General features: G+C 58.3%; 1 protein-coding gene across 3 annotated transcripts in view; it reads left to right on the forward strand.

Annotated features, from left to right (window-relative positions):
• SRBD1 (S1 RNA binding domain 1) overlaps nt 1–14,261 on the forward strand; it is a 75,980-nt gene that overhangs the window by 24,977 nt on the left and 36,742 nt on the right. For 2 of the 3 annotated variants that reach the window (XM_078879026.1, XM_078879027.1), the window contains exons 3-8: nt 2,117–2,573; nt 3,014–3,298; nt 3,938–4,104; nt 12,858–12,975; nt 13,425–13,563; nt 14,120–14,216. In XM_078879026.1, the coding sequence (XP_078735152.1) occupies nt 2,117–2,573; nt 3,014–3,298; nt 3,938–4,104; nt 12,858–12,975; nt 13,425–13,563; nt 14,120–14,216 (1,263 nt within the window). The remainder of the gene's footprint in view (nt 1–2,116; nt 2,574–3,013; nt 3,299–3,937; nt 4,105–12,857; nt 12,976–13,424; nt 13,564–14,119; nt 14,217–14,261) is intronic. The other variant, XM_078879028.1, reaches the window with a different exon arrangement.

Below are 14,261 nucleotides of genomic sequence, written 5' to 3' on the forward strand. Positions count from 1 at the left end.
GTGTCGGACCATGTGAGAGGGAAGTGGGTGTGCGTGCAGGCCGAACGTGTGGGGTGCCATGACTTGCCCGAGGATGTAGCGAAGGCTTGTGAAGAGGACCGTCCGCAGCCCCAGGTCTCGCTCCACGCTGTCGAGGAGCCCGGCGTCCCGACGCCACGTGTCCCCGGAGGCCACAATTGTAGCACGTGACGAGCGCTCCCGGAGACTTGGGCTGCTCTCGGTGGCTCGGTACGTCCCGAGCCGGTCGCTCGGTAGATCGCCATCCCGCAGAACGGTCCACGGCGAAGGCTCCCTCAGAGTCGGAAGTGTGTCTTGCAGCTGCTTTGTTAGCCTTCCTCCGCTGGGAAATGAGATTGGCATGAATGTGCCTTGCAGCCTGCAATGACGACATGTCCGCATCATCCTGTGCTAGGATGACGAAGTCCAAGTCGTCGGCCAGCAGCAAAATTTTCTCGGCCACCATCGCATCGATCCCTTCTTCGTCCATACGCGGGAAGGCCTCCTTCGCCAATGACAGCAGGGCCGTGCGATAAGCAAGTGGTGATTCCTTGTCGCCCTTCTGTCGCTCGTAGAAGAGCTGGCGACAATCAGAAGGCGGCCCATACACCGTGGCCAGCAGCTGCAGCGCCGACTGAAGCGTGGAGCGTGCCGACCTGGGTGCAGCAGTGAGGGTGCCCAGGGCGTCGCCATCCAGCATCGCCGGAAGAGCACACAGCGCCTCGTTGTCTGTCCACGCAGCCATTTCTTGGTGGGCGAGGAACCTGCGCTGGAACCCACCCCAATCGCCGCCGCTTGCTACGAACACCTGCAGGGCGGGCAGGCGTTGTTGAAATGTCGGCTCCGTCTCCGATCCTCTCGCAGCACTCGTACCGTCCCCATGAACAGTATGAGCAATGGCGGCCCCTACTGGAGGTCGCGCCGTCCGTGACGCGCTGGTTCCAGCTTGGTCGGTGCCGGCGTCCACTGGTGGTGACGTGGCAACCCCTGATAGGCAGCCACTGCGACCCGCCCCCGCCGATGACGTGGCGCCCGCTGGTTGGGCCCCGCCACCCGCGTGACGAGCTGGTGCCCCTCCCTCGGCCCCTACTGTCCCTGTGGCGGGAATTCCAAGCCTCCCGACCATCGCAGAGGCGGGAGTTTCTGGCGGGCGTTGCCCATCTTCCCGCCGCGTCGCTCCTCCCGGCCCCAGGCGAGTTATCCGCTCCAGCATGGCGGCCGCTGCATACAGGAGCTCCGCCAGTTGCGAGTGGGCCAACGCCAACTCGTCAGCCGACGTCCCGAGCCTCTCCGACGACCCCGCAGGTGTTGGAGCCGGCAGCGGTTGTGCAGGTACGCCGGCGGCGACGTCTTGCACCGCCTCTCCCTCGTCGTCATCCTCTCCTGGGTCTTGGGCACGAGTCGTCCGTCTCGTATCCATGCTTGGACCACTTCTGACGCCAGATGTAGTAAGTTCGAGGAGACGAGGTCGGAGTTGAAGCACACTCTGTTTATTAACTCAGTGACAGGCACAATAGTTGAAGGGGTAACGGCCCCTTCACCCGTACTATGGGAAACCCACCCTAGTACTATGCCCTCTGTCCTGTTCCTCAGTCCTCCTCTACTGGGCTACGGGAGGCTGACTGATCTGGCCCTGGCAAGCACAGATCTCGGCACCAGCTAAGCCGGCCTTGCCCTGACAAGGGCAGAGGTCCGGGAGCTCTTGGGCCGCGCCGCTGGCTTACCCAGCTCGGCCCTGACAAGGGCAGCGAGACAGGGGAGTCCCAGGGCCTAATCTCCGAGTCTTCAATCTTCACTGGTCAGCTTCGTGTCGTACTGCCCCGAGCTCTCTGGCTCCCCGCCTTTTATAGGGATCCCCTCAGAGGGCTGGGGGCGTGGGGGATCACGGATGCGGACGTCGGTGCGACCACCCGTGTGTGTGAGTGCACACACCCCTATGTTTCTCGTCCGCCGTTTCTCCCGTAATAACCCCTACACAGACACAAAGACACACACACACATCCACACACACACACGTATGGGCACATGGGTTCCATGCCGAGTTGCAGTTTCACTTTTACAACTCCCCGTTCAGCATCACCCTCCGCCCTCTCGTGCCTCTGACCGTTGTTGCTCCCAGCAGGTCCAAGACGCCCGGCGGCACCAAGAGGCGGCTCCACACCGACTCGGGGAGCGACGACACCGAGACCCCAGCCAAGAGGGCCAAAAGACCGGCGGCCCCCAGGGCTCCCAGAGTCCCTAAGGCCCCCAAAGAACCCAAGGCCCCCAGGGCTCCGAGAGTCCCTAAGGCCCCCAAGGAACCCAAGGCCCCCAGGGCTCCCAGAGTCCCTAAGGCCCCCAAGGAACCCAAGGCTCCGAGAGTCCCTAAGGCCCCCAAGGAACCCAAGGCCCCCAGGGCTCCCAGAGTCCCTAAGGCCCCCAAGGAACCCAAGGCCCCCAAGGTCCCAAAGGCAACGAAGGCCCGAGAGAAGCCTGAGCCCCTTTCGCCAAGGAAGCTCGTGGCAGTGAAGGAGGAGCCACCGTGGTCTCCTGGGAGGGGTGCTCTCGCTGGGATCGCCATCGGGGACGCAGGGCAGGTGAGGGAGGGTGTGGGGAGCGCCGCTCGCTTGCTCACACTAATACACTCGCTCACCACTCGCTCGCTTACTCAGTAACACACTCGCTCACCACTCGCTCGCTCACACTAATACACTCGCTCACCACTTGCGCGCTCACCACTCGCTCGCTCACTCAGTAACACACTCGCTCACCCAGTAATACACTGGCTCACCACGCACTCGCTCACCACTCGCTCGCTCACTCACCGTGGATGTTTCTCCTGTTCCAGCATTGAACTTGGTCATATGGCCGTAACCTGACTTAACCAAAACACACCTCAAGCCAACACTAACCCAGTCTAACTCGGTCTAACCCCTAACCCCGACCCAAATCCTCAACCTAGCCGTGACGCTCACCCCCCCTCCTCCACCCACCGTGTTGTCTAATGCTGTGCATATGACTCCCCCCTCACCCCCAGGCTCTGGCGATCAAACCAGATCCTCACACCAGCACGAACTGGGAGCCACACACGGGCTCTGCCACGGGGCCCCACGTGAAGGGGGAGCCACACTCGGGCTCTGCCACGGGGCCCCACGTGAAGGGGGAGCCACACACGGGCTCTGCCACTGGGCCCCACGTGAAGGGGGAGCCACACACGGGCTCTGCCACTGGGCCCCACGTGAAGGGGGAGCCACACACGGGCTCTGCCACTGGGCCCCACGTGAAGAGGGAGCCGGTGGCTGTGAGCTGGACGGTCGCTCAGGTGAGAATGAGCAGTGGCGCTCAGACCGTTCCCACCCTTCTCCCCTCCTCGTCAGCGCAAAAGAGTCGGCCAAACACCCCGTAGAGCTCCCTCAATTGGAGGCTCTGCCGCCGGCAATTGCGCGGGCATGCAGTTATTGGCGCGTGCCAACTGGCACGTTCGATCGCCAACATTCCATCGCATTCTGTACCGGTTTTGACTTTCGGAAACCGGTTAATAGTTTCTGAGAACGGTTACCGGTTAACAACCCAATTGCACTGACCACTTTTTTTCTCTCGGGTTATTAGAATGCAGCCACTCTGCTCGCTGTGATATTCACGATTGCATACGATTAGTAATGGACTCAATGTTTGACCATTGGCCCAGACAAATTATAATAACTCTTGACTTAAAGCTTTGTGACTGCAGGAATTAATATTGTTTGGGCCTTTTGGTAAAGTCACGCAGATAGGTTCAAAATAGGCTGACGGGTTCCCTTGCTCACCCTCGCTGGCTCAGGCGGTGGTGAGGCTGACGGGTTCTCTTGCTCACGCTCGCTGGCACAGGCGGTGGAGGGGCTGACGGGTTCTCTTGCTCACACTCACTGGCACAGGCGGTGGTGAGGCTGACGGGTTCTCTTGCTCACCCTCGCTGGCACAGACGGTGGCGAGGCAGTTGGTCCTGTCGGAGGGCGTGGTACAGCAGGTGGTGCGGCTGTTGGACGAGGAGTTCACGATCCCCTTCATCGCACGCTACCGCCGTGAGCTCACAAACGACATGGACGCCGACATGCTGAGGCAGGTGGAGGAGAGCGTCCACCAGCTGCGGTAATTAAACATCGTCGCACACCTCCTCCTCCTCCTCCTGCTGGCTTTGACGATGTCCCTACTCCTCCTCGAAGGGCTGTACGTCTATGTACTGTGTAGGTGTCCTGTGTGTACGTGTACTGTGTGTGTACTGTGTGTGTGTACTGTGTAGGTGTTGTATGTGTATTGTGTGTATGTGCAGTATGTACTGTATGTGTGTGTGTACTGAGTATGTGTACTGAGTGTGTGTAGTGAGTGTGTGTACTGAGTGTGTACTGTGTGTGTGTGTGTGTGTACTGTTTGTGTGTGCTGTGTGTGTACGGTGTGTGTGTATACGCTGTGTGTACTGTGTGTGTATACGCTGTGTGTACTGTGTGTGTATACGCTGTGTGTACTGTGTGTGTATATTATGTGTGTGTATATTATGTGTGTATACTATGTGTGTACTGTGTGTGTGTATATTATGTGTGTGTAATGCGAGCGTAAGCGAGGTTTCGCCGCTCAGCTCTGGGCCAATCGGACGGCCCGGAGTATTGGGGGCGGGGCCCAGTAAGGTGGGCATATGGGGAGGTCCTCCGCCCACCTCCAGTCCAATCGGATGCCCGGATGATCAGGGGCGGAGCCTAGGGGCGGAGCCGGGGGGCGCTAAGTGAAGGGCGTGATCTGGAAGGTTCGGAAAGGGCGTGGTGGAAGGTGGAGACGGGATGACGAGAGAGGGGAATATAAGGGGGATCCGGAAGAGGCTCGGGGCAGTTGGCATAGACTCGAAGTGGGACCGCGTCGAGCCGTGGGAGGTCTCCGGCACCATCGGCCACGTGGCTGGAGACGACTCCCAAGCACACCGTCAGCCAGCGCTGTGCGGGAGGAGAGGGGAGTGCAACTGACGGGAAGAGCGCGCGGGGCGCGCCAGTGGAACAGCCGCTCCACGGTCAGGACCGGCGGAGTGTGAGCGGCATAACAAGAATAAAGACAGAGACGGAGACCAAGCTGTGTGTCGTCAACGTCATTTATTACATGTGAAGTATTGGAAAATGACGGCAGGAAACTCCTTGACGGGAACACACTTCTTTTATTAAATCTTGACTTGTAACAATACAACGCGTGGCCTCTCTTCTTCACAATGCGCTTCTCTTGACTCTGGATTTTGTGCTGCCGGCTCTCTGTGCCTCGTGTAGACTCCGCGCCTCGGCTACACTCCTCTCTCGCCTCGTGTAGACTCTGCGCCTCTGCTACACTCTCCACTCGCCTCGTGTAGACTTTGCATCTCTCTCTCTGGCTACACCGTATGCATACTCGGCTCGTGTAGACCTTTCTCTCTCGCTGGCTACACCGTATGCATACTCGGCTCGTGTAGACCTTTCTCTCTCGCTGGCTACACACTATACATCACTCAGCTCGTGTAGACCGTTCTCTCTCGCTGGCTACACACTATACATTACTCAGCTCGTGTAGACCGTTCTCTCTCGCTGGCTACACACTATACATTACTCAGCTCGTGTAGACCGTTCTCTCTCGCTGGCTACACACTTATACCTTACTCTCCTCTACTCTCCATTACTCTCCATTACTCTCCATTACTCTCCTCTCCGGGCTCTATCTCTGCACCCTCGTCTTCATTCTTAGATGGTTCCACTTCCGCCCCTGCTCCTCTGTGCATCACCTTATATACCCCTTCTTCCCGGGAGACGGAGCGGATGCGGACCTCAACGTCGGCACCGCTCCTCAGTTACCCAATCCCCACGCGCTATCCCTACGATCCGGTTCCGCTCAGCGCGTGTTTCCACTCCCCGACCAATCACACCGCGCTGCTACCCGATCACTCCCTCTGGGCGCGTCACCGGCACACAGCCAATCAGCAGCACTACCCCCACCCGCGCACTGACGCCTGCTCCTCCCCGTCAGCGCGCGTCACCACACACACACCCGTACATACGCGCTGGCACACGACATATACACCCAGCGCGTATCACCACTACATCACCCCCTCCCACATAGCTCGCAGCCGGCCCGGCTGCTAACAACAACCAACCGCGACGATAAAACGACAACCAACAAAAAAAAACCCCGTAACCCCCCGAGTGTGCCCCGTAACATAACACAACAACAACAACAACAAGAATAACTATGTACAGATTGACAATGAACCCGAAAAGTCAACAATAACACGATACGAGCAAATTCGAAACGAACGCGCCCCACGTCCCTGCGACTACACGCAGTGACGAGGCGCTCCAACTGCCCCGACTCCTCACGAGGCAGGTCATGCAAAGTAGCACGACCTGGCGCGAGTCCGTCTGGCTGGTCCATCGTATGGGGCGGGACACTGACGACCGTCCGGCGGTTCCGGCTGCTCCAGACGGCGCGGAACGGGCCTGAAAGGGCCGGCCCCGCCGCGGAGATCCGGCCGCCGGTGATCGGCAGCTGTCAGTTCCGAGACACCTGGGAGCAGATCAGGCGAAAATACGTGTGGATCAGGCAGAGACATTTCCCCCTCTGGGTCGCCGGTCACGTCACACGCCCGGCCATCACGACACAAGGGGAGGCCATATGGAGGCGAGAACGGTTTCAGTCGGGAGGGGTGAACGTACCACCGGCGCTTTCCCCACTTTATCTGAACGCACTGGGGCCGTGCAACGCGCACGACCTCCACGGGTCCCCTCCACGGTCTCAACAATTTAGGCGACGTAGCCAAGGGTGCCTGAGGGCAATGCAGCCAGGCCCTGTCACCTGGTTTCCATTCGTGCATGGACACCTTCCGTGCCCGCAACCGTTCATTAGCAATTTGGCGAGCCCGCGAATTAAGCCGCGCGGCCTCCCTCGCCTCTGTCAGCTTGTGAATATTAAACTTAATATGTTCTGCCAAATTAGAATTAGTTCGTGGAGCGGACAGGCCAAGTTGCGTTTCTATTGGCGGGTCAGCTTCCCGACCGTACATCAAATAGAATGGGGAAAACCCCGTAGCTGCATGGGGGGCCATTCTATACGCGGCAAGGACTCCCGGGACCTGCAGGTCCCAATCTACATGTGCCTCGCACACCTGCTGGCACAGCATGGAAGTCAAGGTTTTGTGGAGTCTCTCCACCATCCCGTCAGTCTGCGGGTGGTACGGGGAGGTACGCACCTTCTTGGTACCCAACAGATCGCACACCTCTTGCAGCAATTTACTCGAAAAATTTTTACCTTGGTCGGTCAGCAGGCGTTCGGGAGCCCCCTTGTCCAGGACATAGCCCTGGACGAAGGCATCCGTCACAGCCGCTGCCGACTGGTTAGCGAGAGGCCACGCCATAGGCCATCGGGTAAAGTATTCGACCCCCACTAACAAATATTTATTCCCTCTCGGCGTGACTGGGAAGGGCCCCAAAATATCGAGTGCAACGAGCTCGTTGGTACGCGAGACCTGAATGGATTGCAGCGGTGGATTAGCTGCCACGGCCGGTGGTTTACGCCTGGCGCACTCAACGCACCCCTTCAGAATATGCACCACATCACTTCCCATTCCCGGCCAGTAATAGTCACGCTGAAGCAGGGCAAGCGTCTTGTTAACTCCCAAGTGCAAGAGGCGTTCGTGTGCCGCCAAGACAACCCTCCCCCTCACAGCAGAAGGCACCACGAGTGCGTTCCGCCGGGACAAACTGTCCCATTTCAATAACACGCCCCGCTCAAGTACATAGGAGCCGGTACGCTCCTGGTCCCCCTCGGGACCCCCAACCTTGCGGCGCAATGCTAGCAGCGAGCTGTCCGCCATCTGGAGGCGGCCCCATTCGCTGAGCGACAGCGAGAGCAGCGAGTCCCGACCCTGAGAGGCAGTGGAATCATCCCCGATCGGTGCGCCCGCTGTCGCAGCCAGTGCCCCCATCTCCCCCGCAAGCGTCGGTTTACAGCGCGCCGATCCCGTCAAACACGCGCATTCATCACAAGGCAACAACCGCGACAAGCAATCGGCATTCGTGTGTCGCAACCCCTTACGGTACGTAGTCGTAAACTGATAGTCCTGGAGGACTTCCAACCAACGCGACAACTGGCCCGAGGGCTGGGCGACCCTCAATGAATACTGCAGCGCCGCGTGGTCCGTTCTGACTGTAAAGTGACGACCATAAAGATATGGCCTAAACTGCTGCACAAAAAAAACAATGGCAAGCAGCTCGCGACGGGTGACACAGTAGCGCTGCTCCGCCGGAGACAACACCCTACTACCGTAGGCGACAACTCTTTCGACACCCCCAACGACTTGGGATAGCACCCCCCCAATGCCCGTGTTGCTAGCATCCGTGTCCAGCAAAAAGGGACTGGCAAAATCGGGATAACACAAGGGTGGGGCACCCACCAAGGCGTCCCGGAGGGAGCGAAACGCGGCCTCCTCCTCCGGTCCCCATTTGAACTTCACTCCCTTCGCCGTTAGAGCGTGCAAGGGTTTTGCAATAGTGGCGAAGTGCTCAACGAACCGCCGATAATAAGAAGCAAACCCGATGAAACTACGCACGTCGGAAACGGACGTAGGTGTCGGCCACGAACCGACACAATCCGTCTTCGCGGGATCGGTGGAGATCCCCGAAGAATCGACAATGTGACCCAAGTATCTAACGGACCTACGAAGGAGGTGACATTTGGCCGGTTTAAATTTCAACTTAGCCGATCGCAATCGCAAGAACACCCCTCTCAATCGCCGGAGGTGTTCCTCAAACGTTTTACTGAAAACAATGACATCGTCCATATAAATCAAGCATGTATCCCACTGCAAGCCCGACAAAACCAGCTCCATAAGTCGCTGAAACGTCGCTGGAGAGGAGTGAAGTCCCATGGGTAACCGGTTAAACTGGAACAGCCCCCCTGGAGTCCGAAATGCTGTCTTAGGTTTCGACTCTTCGTCGAGCGGCAACTGCCAAAACCCCGATAACAAATCAAGAGTCGAAAAATATCGCGCACCAGACAATGCATCGAGGGACTCATCCATCCTGGGGAGCGGATACGCGTCAGCCACAGAGATCTTATTCAGGCGACGGAAATCAACGCAGAACCGCAGGGACCCGTCCTGCTTCTTAACCAGCACAATAGGCGCTCCCCACGGGCTAGAGGAGGGCGAAATAATATCGGCTTCTAGCATATCGTTAACAGCCGACTGAACATGTTCCTTCTCCACGGGACTCAGTCGGAAGGGATTTAGCCTGACCGGCGCCGCATCGCCCGTTTCAATGTGATGGTGCAACAAATCCGTGCACCCAATGTCATACTTATGTTTACTGAATACATCAGAGAATTCAATGAGCAACTCGCGCAGCGCACCCAACTGCGCCGCCGACAAATCGTCCGAGGCGGCACATAACGAATGGACCCACTCAAGGTCTTCCCTTGGCTCAACGTTCCGCGCGGGGCTCGAGCCAACCTGCGCAACCAACCCATCATCCCCAGGGACCTGCGCCGCGTGAGCCAGCACGGTGCCCTGCGGAATGACAGCTGGTCGCGACCCCGCGTTCAAAACCATCACAAACGGATCCCTGTCAGCCCGCACCAAAGTGTGAGCCACCGATAAATCAAGACCCCCGACAGCCTTGTTAGAAGGACCCAAAAGCATACTCTGTCCCGAAGCCTCCCTCACCCATGGTTTCCGCAACCGGAGGGGAATCAACATCTGTGAACCCGGGGGCACTTGCACTGTCTGCGTCGCCACCGCTTGTATCGTAGCGCACGCCGTCCGAATGTCAGTAGGGCCCGTCAAAAATGAAATCCGGCGACCCGATGGCAGTTCAATGCATCGTTGATCGATAAGAATTTTAATGGGCATTTTAGCCAAAAAGTCAGTGCCCAAAAGACACGGAACTGCCAAAGAAGACGAAACGAAAACGGGTCCCGACAATTTGATATCTCCAATGCAAATGGACGCCCTAACCTGACCGATAATGCCCAACGATCCCCCATTAGCGGCGTAAAATGGCACATCCACTGGAAGCAGCGGACGACATTGGACCGGAAGAATATTATAAATGAGGTCTGATATAATAGTTGCCGATGCCCCCGTGTCCACTAACACCCTAATCTCAACCCCATCAATAGATCCCGTAACAACGGACGAACCCGCCGAAGCAGCCACAATTCTATGCCCCAATTCCGCCCATTCAATGTCTCCCTGGTCCTGGCCGAACCCCCCTCGCCGAACCGAATCCCCGAACCTTAACCGGCCCTCCTCCGCCGCAACGCGGCGTCCCATGTGTGCCGAATAAACAGGCCGAGCGTGTGAGGTGCCGCGACTTGCCGGGGATTGTAGAGATGACTTGGGCTCTCGTTCGTCGTCCAGCCGAGCTCCCATGGCGCGCTGCCGCGGAGCGCGGCACCCGGACGCCACGTGGCCCCGGAGGCCGCAGTTATAGCACGTGACGAGGGTCGGAGTAGATCTTGGTTGCTCCGACTTTCGGCCCGATCGCAGAGGCGACCGGGCCCCCGGCCTCCAGTCCCCTGGTCGTCCCGTGGCGAACGCCTCCTCTCGTGGGCTGACGACTTGGGGTTCGGCGACCACCAAACCCGGGGCTGCGACGACAGCAGCGTTGCAACCAACGCCTTGCTTCCGTTGCAGGGCCTCGTGCGCTTGAATACTCGTGGCGACTCTCAAAGAAGAAATATCAATCTCGTCAGCTGTGTTGATAGGGACCCCCAGGTCCTGCGCCAACTTGAGCAGCTGCTCCAAAACCATCGCGTCTTGGCCCTCCTCGTCCATCCGAGGGAACGCAGCATCAGCAAGAGCCAGCAACGCCGTGCGATAGGCCAGCGCGGTCTCCGTGGCCGCTTTCCGTCTTGCGTAGAACAGATGGCGGCACGTAGAGGGAGGCCCGTAGACCCTGGCCAACAAACCCAGCGCATCCTTCAGCGTGGAGCGGTCCGACTTCCGTGCAGCCCTGAAGGCCGCGAGCGCATCGTCGTCCAGCATGGCGGGCAATGCCCGCAGCGCCGTAGCATCGGACCACGCTGACATCTCTTGATGCGCCAAAAACCTTCGCTGAAATTGGCCCCAGTCTCCGCCTTCCGCCTTGAAGGCTGACAACGTGGGCAGGCGCTGCTGAAAAATGAAGTCATCCGCCTCGTGGTTCCTCTCCGCCTGTCCGTCGGTGTCTAAGATGGCGGCTCCAGCAGCAGACGTAAGATGGCGGACCCCCTCGCGCGCTGATGACGTCGATGCGCGCGCCTGGGAACCCACCACCACGCGGCGCTCGCCGTTCCCGCCAAAAGCAGGCCCAGGCGCAATGGCGGGAATCCCCCATTCGTTTTGGCGGGAATCTGCGGGGCGACCTTGTAAAATGTCCCCCACCGTCCCCGCTCCTCCCGACGAGCTGATCTCCGCCAAGATGGACGCGGCGGCGAGCAGCAGCTCCGCCAGTCGGGAGTGCGCCTCACGAAGCCCGGCGTCTGTCCCCGGTCGCTCGGCCGGCGCCGTCGACGGACCCTGCAGCGTGGGCAAGTCCTCTTCCTCACCCCCCGCCACCAGCGGCCCCGAGTCGTCCAGGTCTTCCTCGCGGTCAATCCCGTGGGTCCTACGGGTCTTCCTCGTCTCCATACTTGGAAGCCCGTTTCACTTCTGACGCCAGATGAAGTATTGGAAAATGACGGCAGGAAACTCCTTGACGGGAACACACTTCTTTTATTAAATCTTGACTTGTAACAATACAACGCGTGGCCTCTCTTCTTCACAATGCGCTTCTCTTGACTCTGGATTTTGTGCTGCCGGCTCTCTGTGCCTCGTGTAGACTCCGCGCCTCGGCTACACTCCTCTCTCGCCTCGTGTAGACTCTGCGCCTCTGCTACACTCTCCACTCGCCTCGTGTAGACTTTGCATCTCTCTCTCTGGCTACACCGTATGCATACTCGGCTCGTGTAGACCTTTCTCTCTCGCTGGCTACACCGTATGCATACTCGGCTCGTGTAGACCTTTCTCTCTCGCTGGCTACACACTATACATCACTCAGCTCGTGTAGACCGTTCTCTCTCGCTGGCTACACACTATACATTACTCAGCTCGTGTAGACCGTTCTCTCTCGCTGGCTACACACTATACATTACTCAGCTCGTGTAGACCGTTCTCTCTCGCTGGCTACACACTTATACCTTACTCTCCTCTACTCTCCATTACTCTCCATTACTCTCCATTACTCTCCTCTCCGGGCTCTATCTCTGCACCCTCGTCTTCATTCTTAGATGGTTCCACTTCCGCCCCTGCTCCTCTGTGCATCACCTTATATACCCCTTCTTCCCGGGAGACGGAGCGGATGCGGACCTCAACGTCGGCACCGCTCCTCAGTTACCCAATCCCCACGCGCTATCCCTACGATCCGGTTCCGCTCAGCGCGTGTTTCCACTCCCCGACCAATCACACCGCGCTGCTACCCGATCACTCCCTCTGGGCGCGTCACCGGCACACAGCCAATCAGCAGCACTACCCCCACCCGCGCACTGACGCCTGCTCCTCCCCGTCAGCGCGCGTCACCACACACACACCCGTACATACGCGCTGGCACACGACATATACACCCAGCGCGTATCACCACTACACATGTGTATACTATGTGTGTACTGTGTGTGTGTGTTTGTACTGTGTGTGTGTGTACTGTGTGTGTATAGTATGTGTGTATACTGTGTGTGTACTGTATGTGTACTGTGTGTGTGTACTGTGTGTGTATAGTATGTGTGTGTACTGTGCGTGTACTGTGTGTGTGTACTGTGGGTGTGTACTGTGTGTGTATAGTATGTGTGTGTACTGTGTGTGTACTGTGTGTGTGTACTGTGTGCTGCAGGTCTGTGCAGAAGAAGGTGGAGAGCGCCGTGGCGACCCTGCAGAAGGAGGATCAGCTGACTCCTCGGCTGCAGCAGGCGCTGCAGGAATGTCGCTGTGTGCAGGAGTTAGAGATCCTTGTGAGACTCACACGCAGTACACTACACACGCAGTATACAGTACACATGCAGTACATAGTATATACTCAGTATGCAGTACATAGTACACATGCAGTCCACAGTACACGGTACAAACGCAGTATGCAGTACACATGCAATACACATTACACACGCAGTACACACCATACACAGTACACACACTGTGTGTGTATGCATGCGTGCGTGTGTGTACGTGTGTGTGTAGGTGTATGCGTGCGTGCGTGCGCGTGTGTACGTGAGTGCGTGTGCGCGCGTGTGTGACGATTATCCGAATCGGTACTGGATCTCCCTTAGGTCGACTCGGCCTCAAATGAGTCCCTGGTGCGGTGTGTAAAAAGACGGCTGGTCGTGGTGCTGGCCACTCGCTAACAGCACTTGCCCCAACAGTCTGTTGAGGCTACGCTGAGGATCTTTGTCTTTTTTGTTTGCAGGTGGCGCCGTTCAAGACGAGCAGCAGGCAGAGCAAGGCTGAGCGGGCGCGGCGTCTTGGCCTGGAGGCGGCGGCGCAGACGGTGCTCACGGCGCCCCACACACTCAACATGGTGGCACTGGTGCGGCCCGCAGAGCCGGGTACAACCACCACCACTGCCATCACAGAGGAGGGGACCCTTTGTGTCCCCGTGTCTCCGTGTCTTCGTGTCTCCGTGTCTTCGTGTCTCCGTGTCTTTATGTCTCCGTGTCTTCGTGTCTCCGTGTCTTCGTGTCTCCGTGTCTTCGTGTCTCTGTGTCTTTATGTCTCCGTGTCTTTATGTCTCCGTGTCTCCGTGTCTTCGTGTCTTCATGTCTCCGCGTCTTCATGTCTCCGTGTCTCTGTAACTCCCCGTGTCTCCGTGTCTTCGTGTTTCCGTGTCTTCGTGTCTCCGTGTCTCCGTGTCTCAGTGTCTCCGTGTCTTCGTGTCTCCGCGTCTTCATGTCTCCGTGTCTCTGTAACTCCCCGTGTCTCCGTGTCCCCGTAACTCCCCGCGTCTTCGTGTCTTCATGTCTCCGCGTCTTCATGTCTCCGTGTCTCTGTAACTCCCCGTGTCTCCGTGTCTTCATGTCTCCGTGTCTCCGTAACTCCCCGCGTCTCCGTGTCTTCATGTCTCCGTAACTCCCCACGTCTCCGTGTCCCCATTTTCCGCCCCAGGCTTGTCGACTCTGGCCGAGGTGGAGGCCGGCGTGCAGCACATCCTGGCCGACATCATCGCCAAGGACAGGGCCACCATGGACATGGCTCGCAAAATGTGAGGTCACCCGGAGGTCGCGAACCGTCCCCCTCTCCACCACGA

This window comes from Lampetra fluviatilis, chromosome 52, assembly GCF_964198595.1.
Source record: "Lampetra fluviatilis chromosome 52, kcLamFluv1.1, whole genome shotgun sequence".
Classification (NCBI taxonomy): Eukaryota; Metazoa; Chordata; class Hyperoartia; order Petromyzontiformes; family Petromyzontidae; genus Lampetra; species Lampetra fluviatilis.